The following is a 10,000-nucleotide window of genomic DNA, read 5'->3' on the forward strand; positions in this document are numbered from 1 at the left end:
TTATTGAACAGAAGCATTAGAGTTATTAGAGTTGTATTTCAATAAATATACTGCAGCGAAATTCATATAAGAAATTAAGGAGGGATTTACCTACTATTGTTCAGGAAGATGTTTAGCATATTTGGATCTCTTTTATTTTATTAACTTTGGTCCAAAATCTCATCTCTCCTATATCATATACGCATACACACACACACACACACACACACACACACACACACACACACACACACACACACACACACACACACACACACACACACACACACACACACACACGCACACGAACACACACATACATACATATATACATACATATATGCATGCATGCATAAATGCATACATACATACATACATACATACATACATACATACATACATACATACATACATACATATATGGATGCATGCATGCATGCATATATACATGCATACATACATACATACATACATACATACATACATACATACATACATACATGCATGCATACATACATGCATACGAAGAGTAATGTATACATACATACATACATACATACATACATACACACACACATACATACACATGCATACATACATACATACATACATACATACAAACGTACAAACGTACATATTTACGAACATAAAAACATAAATACGTTCACATTTGCATACATTCATAAAACACACATACATGCATACATACATACATACATACATACATACATACATACATACATACATACATACATACATACATACATACTTATATGGTACTGTTTGCAATCATCATTCCTATTTCAACACACAACTCAAGCATATCCTGTCCACCTTTGTTCCTTCCTGGCACACCATAATTCCCTTCACTTCATCCATTGGCTCATCTCATGCTCTAGCATTAAGATTTCCAAGACCACAACTTTCATAGAATTTCCAAGACTCTTCACACGCTTATTCAACGCATTCCTAAAGTCTTCTTCCTCCTCCTCAATTTACTCACTCATTACTACGGCCATACGCAGTAAAACACTCATACCTATTCTCATTTTTACTCACACTGTCCAGGACAACACTTCCTTCCATTCAACCTTACACTTACAGATCTTATCACTTACTAATAGAGCCACTCCCTCCCACCCACGTCCTCTTTCCATCATACGTACGGCACTACCAAATTCAAACTTACCTTTGCCTTTCAGTTTAGTTTCATTTAATGCTAACATATCCATCTTTCTTATCACAAATGAACTACGAATCTCCATTCTCACTTATTCCTAATCCACGTTAATCCAGAGACCCAATTACAAGGCTTCAGGCTGTAATCTTCCTCTTAGATCCTCTTATGCCATTAGCTTTTGCAGAAGAATTTTTCAGAGGGGGGGGATTCCCAGTCAGTTCTTTCCCATTTAATCGCCTTCTACGACACACATGATAAAAGGTGGCAGTATTCTTATCCACCCATTAAAGGAGAACAGAAAATGAAGAAGTAGAGACTTAGGAAAAGTAAAGATAGATTCAGTAAATGAGCAAAAAGGAGGGAAAGCGAAAATATAGAAAAAAGGGGCTTAGTATTCCTTCATAAGTGGAGATTTGTTTCTGATACATAGAAATGTTATGAAACTCTGGTCAGTTAACACCCTGATGCAAACATGTAAACATACCAAGAGTAATACATGCTTACATCCATACGTACATATGTACAAATGTGGTACAAACATAAATACGTTCACACTTGCATTCATACATGATACATACATACATACATACATACATACATGAATACATACATACATACATACATACATACATACATACATACATACATACATACATACATATATGCATACATACATACATACATACATACATACATACATACATACATACACATACATACACATATACGTACATACAGTACATACATACATACATACATTCATACATACATTTACACATGCACACATACATACGCACACATATGCATGATATATTCATGCCTACATGTATGTACATACATGTGGTGATCTTAGCTGTGGGAGTACATTCCATTCAAGAAATTTCTTGCTGCTACGTCGGTAATCAGTTACTCCGCCCCCCCCCCCCAAAAAAAAAAAAAAAATCCCAACCTTCGAGAAACCAATTTCTGGCAAGCGGTCATTATTTCCAGAATCAAGTGCGCATGCGCACGCAACTCATAACCAAAATGTTTCTGGTACTATTCTGTTATTGTTTGACACTGCATTCCTCATGAATCATCTAACCATCATTCACCCGTTTTCTTTCCCCTTTCTAGACGCGATAAAGCACAAGACAGCATTTTTTCTTTCTTGGGTGTGATAGTTCTCTAGCTGTACATACATACATATACCAAGGCTTTTTCCCCCTTTCAAGGGAGGTAGCCAAAAAGAAAAAGGCATAAAATCATTCCCACCCATTCCATCCCTAAATACACTCCACTCCCCTCCACCCTCCCTCTTATCTTAGCACCTCCTGTATGACGGGTCATCCCTGCACCTTGTCCACTGCCCTGAATCAGAGGCAGTGTCGCAAGTCACAGCACATCCACAGCAAGGCCGCTTTATTAAATCGGCGACCCCCCCCTCTCCGTCCCCCCATGTACCTGCCCTAAATGACAATGAGCCAGGACAGCGTATCGGTAACTGAGATGGCGATGGAACATTGAGGAATGGCCCGTGCTCCACTTCGCGTGAGGACAACGTCTTCAGTACAATGTAGCTGCTGAAGCGATAAGATGATACAGACCGGAGGTACGGCCCCGCCGCGAAGAACCTTCGACTTTGCTGAAGGATCTGTTCGATGTATCGAATCGATGCAGTTGAGAGAAGAAGAAGAAGAAGAAGAAGAAGAAGAAGAAGAAGAAGAAGAAGAAGAAGAAGAAGAAGAAGAAAGAGAAGAAGACGAAGAAGAAGAAGACAAAAAAGAAGAAGAAGAAGAAGAAGAAGACAAAGAAGAAGACAAAGAAGAAGAAGAAGAAGAAGAAGAAGAAGAAGAAGAAAAAGAAAGAGAAGAAGACGAAGAAGAAGAAGAAGAAGAAGAAGAAGAAGAAGAAGAAGAAGAAGAAGAAGAAGAAGAAGAAGGAGATTAAGAAGAAGAAGAAGAAGAAGAAGAAGAAGAAGAAGAAGAAGAAGGAGATTAAGAAGAAGAAGAAGAAGAAGAAGAAGAAGAAGAAGAAGGTGGTGAAGAAGAAGAAGACAAAGAAGAAGAAGAAGAAGAAGAAGAAGAAGAAGAAAAAGAAGAAGACAAAGAAGAAGAAGAAGAAGAAGAAGTCGGGCTCATGGAGCGACGGCATTGACTATTACAACAATCTTGTTACTCTTAAAAGTACTCGACATCTTTGATCCCCTCCCAGTTGAAGTCCAGTTGCAGCAGCGGTTCCATCTACCAACGTCAGGTGATGAGAACCTCGATAGAGGAAGAGAAAAAGAAAAACGTCCATCAAACCCGATGCCGGGAGTTCTTTTGACCAAAACAGAATCTCCGAACGGAATGCAGACTACAATTTCATGGATACATACATACGTACATACATACATACATACATACATACATACATACATACATACATACATACATACATACATACATACATACATACATGCATACATACATACATACATACATATATCATACATACATAGATACATACATACATACTTACATTCATACATACATAGATACATACATACATACATACATACATACATACATACATACATGCATATATACATTACATACATGCACATGTACACATACATACTGACAGATTGTCCACAACCATATTTACACAAACACACACACACACACGCATGCATATTAGTTCGCGCGGCATAATGAGGCAATTGGCTGTTATTATATTAAGAAACTGCGTTGGCGTGAAAGGCATTAGGTTAACGGAAAAGTACACTGGGGACTGACGGGTGTAGATTATGGCAGTGAGGGAAGGGGTGCTAGGGCTTTCATTAGGAAAGGGAAAGAGGAGGAGTAAGAGGAGGAAGATGAGGAAGAGGAGGAGTAGGAGTAGGAGGAGGAGGAGGAGGAGGAGTAACAGGTCGTTGCGAGGAAGGTCGTCGTAAGGAGCGCCAAGGCGAGACGTCAACTTACGACTTGCAACGGGTAATCGCGTCTGGATACCTCGTGTCTGTTCTGCAGGGCGGAGGAGGTGTACGACGAGTAGTTGGAGGGCAGCGAGTGCAGCTGGTACGGGTCCGCACTTGGGTGGTGGGTCTGCAAAGGCAAGGCGTAGGGGAAGCTTTAGTGGTGGAAGAGACAGAGGAACACACGCAGACAACCGCGAGTCTTCAGCAAAGAGTCCTCTGGGGATGACGGTGGTGGTGTCTGGAACAATCCTTGTCGCTGCTGAGGGGTCGACGGTTTAGAGATAGAGAGAGAGAGAGAGAGAGAGAGAGAGAGAGAGAGAGAGAGAGAGAGAGAGAGAGAGAGAGAGAGAGAGAGAGAGAGAGAGAGACTATGAGAATAATGTAGCCTGCTTCATTGGCGTTCCTCATGAAGTGTCGGGCTGAGGCGCCTGACGTTAAATCTAAGTCAGGCAAACAGCAGGAAATGACTACACAGGTATAAGGAGATCAGATCAAATGTATCTACCGGACAAGAGTAAATGGGAAGAGGGGAGGCTAAGGATATCAAGAGGTAGAACATTTTGAGGGGAGGATATACTAGAATGCTAAGGTTGACTAACAACGGAACTAGCTGGAAGTATCAAGGGGGTTCGACAACTATGAGTAAAAGGCACGTTCTAGACGGAAACCTTTTGCGTAGAAAGTCGACATCGAGTAGCAAAGCGAAAAGTGTAAGAGTACCACTTACTCAAAATGCAAGAAATAGCATCGGGAAGAAGACCCGTGTAAGAAGGAGTTTGGAGCCTTTTTTTCAAAAGCCTGAGGAGTACCGTAGTTAAAAAGTAAACTCAGCCGAAGAAGATCAAGATAGTACGGACAAGATTTTAACCAGTTCAACAGGGTGACGAGTCATATGTATCTTTGTCCCTCTTTCCTCTCCTCGATTGGATAAAATCATCAGCCATTAGCCAGAACAAAATTTTGAAGTGCGTCACCGTGTTGAAGGAGAAATGGGCGAGAGTCTTCGAGGGGTAAGAAGAACATTTGGGTGATGACAAGTAAGGAAGGAGGAAGATCGAGGGTAGCCATGTTGGAACGGGTAAAGAACACAACACCGCAAGACGAGAGTAAGTAGCGGGGAATGTAACGACAAAGGAGCGCGAACTGGACATAAAGCGAAACGGGTTGTAAACACATTAGTGACAGTAAACAGCACAAATAAGTGCAAATGCTGCGCCAAGTTTAAGGAATAGGGAGCAAACAATACAGCGAGGAATAGTGGGTAGACTAACGCGATGTTTGTATGGAGAGTACTAATGAAGGAACAAACAACACGTCGTGTATGGGATTAGGGCTCTCAAGAGCTGTCACAGCGACATAATGAAAAAGAAAGTCTCCAACAAAGGATAAAAATACGTCACTTCAGGTGCATATTAAGGCGAGACTACGATTGTGTGGAGTAGGCTTAGGTGCTGGAGGGTGGGTGAGGGAGTGAGAGCGACAGCACACGATCACGATAGAGTGAAGACTGAAGTTTTCGAATCAGGATGAAGAGAAGGACGGTGAAGTGAACTGAGGGAGTGTGAAGGGAAGCATGGGAAGGCGTACATCGTAATTAAAGAAAACAGTAAGCCGGCGGTTAATGTCTGCAACAAAAGGTGCACAAGGCGTTGGCTTTTTTCTGGCTAACATAAGACGATTTTATTCATTCAGAGGGTAACATCTGGCTTGAGGAGTTTTCGAGTCCGGAGATGGTCCCTGGGCTGAATAAAATCGTCCAGTGTAAGCTGAGGATGATGTGAACATGCAGGAATAGGGTGTGGATGGTTGGTTAGTCGACCGTACAACCGGAAGATGGATAAGGGAAGGAAGAAGATGACCCCAGGTGGAGACGAGGGCATGTTACAGATTACGAAACTATTCAGAGTTTCTTAGGGTCGAGGCACAATGGATTGGGTCAGAGGGTTGTTTTGGTTGGGATTGCGGCAGATCATACATTTGGGACTTGGAGACATGGAGCTTCTGGGTGAAGAAATGATTATACTGGTTTAAGTTAGTCACAGATGGGAACCCAAAAGTTCGCTGCCTGGAAAGACAATGTCTCTCTTTTGTAACTCTTGTTATACTTATGTGGAGAGTAGCTAGTTAGACAGCCGTGAAGAAAGTAACTGCCAATAATCCAGCTGTTATGTATGAAGAGGTGACTCTGGCTGGTGAGCTGTAGTTAGGCAGGAAGCAATTACAAAGGTAACGGTTATATGTGTGTCATTTGGGCAAGCAGCACGTAGGCAAATTAGAACTAGTAGACAAAAATGATGTAGACATTGATAACATACAGAATGACTGTGTAGACAGTGTTTTGATATTTTAGTACGTTAGAAGCTGCGTATCAGTGTTTGTAGAGGAGGTGAATTGAACTGTACAAGTCTACATGTGTATCTGAGTATAGCGAGCAAGCATATATCAACAAGACTCTGTGAAGCGTAATGTCGCGTGTGCATGGAAAAGCGCTTATCTTAAAGCATTATGTTTTTCAAGCTTGTTTAAGCATATGCTTATATACAGAGCTATATATAATTCATAATTGAGTACATTGTATTCCCTACTGTATTTTCAACTTAGCCACGAAATATTATTACAAATAGGCACATGTTTGTCAAGTTATATGTGTTTATGAAGCCAAATGCTGGTTATGCATGCAAAGAAGAAACATGGCAGTTGTCCTTACCGCCATCTGGTTGTCGAGGTAGGGCGGGGGGAAGTAGGGCGGTTGGAAGTCGGTGGTGGGCGTGTGGATCCGGGGCGTGGAGGAGAAGGATGCTGCGCCGCCCACACTCCCGATGCTCGTGATGGGACCCAAGCTCGAAGGGTGCCCGGCCACGCGCTCCTGCAAGGAAAAACGATACCGGTCAGTTCTCTGTGACAGAACCTACTCCTGAGGACACACGCGCCTCTCGCTATTCGAGATTCACCAGAAATACCCAGACACCGGTGGGAACCAGTCAGTGGAGTGTATGTATGCATATGATGCGTGTGTTAAAGATCACATCGGCTACTGTTAAATACATTTGCCAGCGATATGTGTGTCGGTGAATGATGGGCATCGTACAGATGAACAGTGGCCATAGTAGATAGGCTATTGTGTGAACAACGTCATCAACAGCGGGCAAATTGCAGAAAGGTGGTCTGGTGGGGAGTATTGTAGACTTGGAGTAATAATTCAGACCACTCTTCGTAGAAGGGTGTTGACAAGCATGTTAAATCTTGTAGAATCCCTACCCCAGTCCCACTCCAGGAGTAATTCTAGTGTTGTACTTGTGGCCTTTCATTCTTAATTTTGATCCCACCAGTAAGTCTATTAGTCTGAAGGAAACTCCTCAAGGTCATTGTTAAACTCGCTACTTTTAACCTACCATTTCTGTAATTTGAATAATTCATTTTCTGTTAAAAAAAAAAAAGCTTTATTCTAATGAAAAGGAAACACTTTCGTCGTCAGTTTTGAATGTCCCAATGCACTAATCCTCTGTGATTTGTGTTTCTTTTCTTTTTTTGTTAATATTATATATATTTTTTTCTATTCTGCCTCCGTCCAGGTCAAAGAGTTCTCGAGCCGCTTCCTCGTGTGTCCCATACTTTATGTACTGCTGTTCTTCAGCTTCCTTGGGAAGACCGCTTCAGCGCTGAATCATATCGCTAAGCATTCACTAATTCCCACTAGCTTTCTGGATGTGGTCCTACTTGGTGAACTCTGTGGTCCTCTAGGTCTATGGATCACAAGTTGAGAACCAGTGAGGAAACACGCTGACTTAAACCACAAAATTATCTCACGGATTCAACACAAGCGCTTTGAGACAATTCATACTATTATTATTATTATTATTATTATTATTATTATTATTATTATTATTATTATTATTATTATTATTATTATTATTATTATTATTATTATTATTATTATTATTATTATCATTATTATTTTCATTATTATTATTATTATTATTATTATTATTATTATTATTATTATTATTATTATTATTATTATTATTATTATTATTACTATCATTATTTATTGTTATTATTATTATCATTTTATCATTATTATTATTATTATTATTATTATTATTATTATTATTATTATTATTATTATTATTATTATTATTATTATTATTATTATTATTATTATTATTACTATTATCTTTATTACTATTATTATCACCATAATTATTATCATCATCATCAGTGGCGACACTAATAAATGACAGCCATCACGGCTTGAAACGTAAACGCTTTTGCGCGACAATGCACATAAATACCAAAAAGCCTTTTTCCCTTTATAGTGGGGTGGTCGAGCATACACCCTACATTCCCTCCACACCCACCCATCGCCCGTCCCACGTCAGTACCTCGTGAATAAAAGGTCATTCCTGTCTCATATCAAACGACTCAGGTGTAATGCAAGGCAGTAACTAATGCGCGATCGATCTTTCAGATTTTTGCGGTGTAGTCATCTCAAATAACGCCTAAAGGAATAGTGTAGGTTGATTGTATCAAGTTTGAAAGTTGACAGTGAAAAGGATCTTGATGTGATTATATCAGTAACGACCTTAAAGCAATTAAGGATTGCATTTCTGCACCAGAGAAAGCAAAATATCATCGTCATCATAATAATCATCATCATCATCATCATCATCATCATCATCATCGTCATCATCATCATCATCGTCATCATCGTTGACGTCGTCATCTTCATTTTTATAATCGAGTATCATCACCATCAGTAATGCCATTGCAGACACTTATGCACAAGATTACGATAGCCTAAGTAGTTTCGACGTGAATAAATCTTTATTTGTCTCATGACAACATTTCTACATAATATAATCTTGAGATTTATTTTACCAAATAAAATTTCATTCTTTTGACATAGGAAACGACTGGCGCCTCCGAAACAAGAAATCCTTCGTACACAGCAACTTTCGAGTAGATTTGAATGTTTTAATTTACATAAAGCGTCCACAAAATGTAACGGTCAACTCCTACAGTTTGAAGCGATTGGCCATTGATGACTATGTGGCCTATTCCAAAGAAGAACCGTGCAAAGTCATCCTTCACGGCTGGACCCTTGCGAACAAGAAGCTCCTGACTACAATCCCAGCGTCTGACTGATGCTCTGAGAGGTCGTCGTACACTGAACGCAGTATAACGAATCCGCCTTCACTACGAAGTACATACACGAGACTTGACGATGCATCCATAATTACTCTAATGCATTTACATCTGTCTTCATCGATGCAGCCGCGCGATGAATGTTGGTCTAATGCTTTGGTACGAGTTTAATGATATATACTACTTAGAATACACATGCATGTGAATTGGCTGATGGAATTATGTGTTATTAACTCGATACTCCATTACACGCCGTCTTTAATCCATTCAAGGTGATGGGATGTCTTCCTGATCCTGATTTTGTTCATGCAAGATCTTGTTCAATACTTGGTGCAGTACCTGGGGTCTTCGTTAGTGAATACATTCTCCTGTTCACAATCGTCCCATCCACTCCTAAACCCGTTGAACAACCCTTTATGGAGTAATGACTATACATATTTTAATGAGTCACTGATGTAGGATGTTTGGTGACACCCATACGGGCCAGAGGTACAAAGCATTCCTTTATGAAATGGGGAGTAATCTCTTATGTTCTTATGTTCTACTCAATGAATAATGTTGATCAAAACGGATCAATATTATTAATTCAATTAAGCATCATTTATTATCTCTTTGATTCCACCTCTCAGGGGCGAGATTGCCCCCAGGGATGGAAACGCTAACAAAGTAAGGTACAAGTATGTCATTATAATAATGTACATCCTAAGACTTCTTTGGCGTCACTAGATATATGGCTTTGACGGGTTTTGGTTACA

The 10,000-nt window shown here is 40.0% G+C and overlaps 1 protein-coding gene across 3 annotated transcripts in view; it reads right to left on the reverse strand.

Moving 5' to 3' along the window:
* Positions 1-10,000, reverse strand: part of LOC143029831 (transcription factor AP-2-epsilon-like) — a 224,772-nt gene that overhangs the window by 121,485 nt on the left and 93,287 nt on the right. For 2 of the 3 annotated variants that reach the window (XM_076192910.1, XM_076192909.1), the window contains exons 2-3: positions 6,808-6,966; positions 4,135-4,227 (exon numbers count right to left, since the gene is read on the reverse strand). In XM_076192910.1, the coding sequence (XP_076049025.1) occupies positions 4,135-4,227; positions 6,808-6,966 (252 nt within the window). Of the gene's footprint in view, positions 1-4,104; positions 4,228-6,807; positions 6,967-10,000 lie in introns of all 3 variants that reach the window. The other variant, XM_076192908.1, reaches the window with a different exon arrangement.

This window comes from Oratosquilla oratoria, chromosome 11 (genome assembly GCF_046742065.1).
Source record: "Oratosquilla oratoria isolate Oo_2021 chromosome 11, ASM4674206v1, whole genome shotgun sequence".
NCBI lineage: Eukaryota > Metazoa > Arthropoda > Malacostraca > Stomatopoda > Squillidae > Oratosquilla > Oratosquilla oratoria.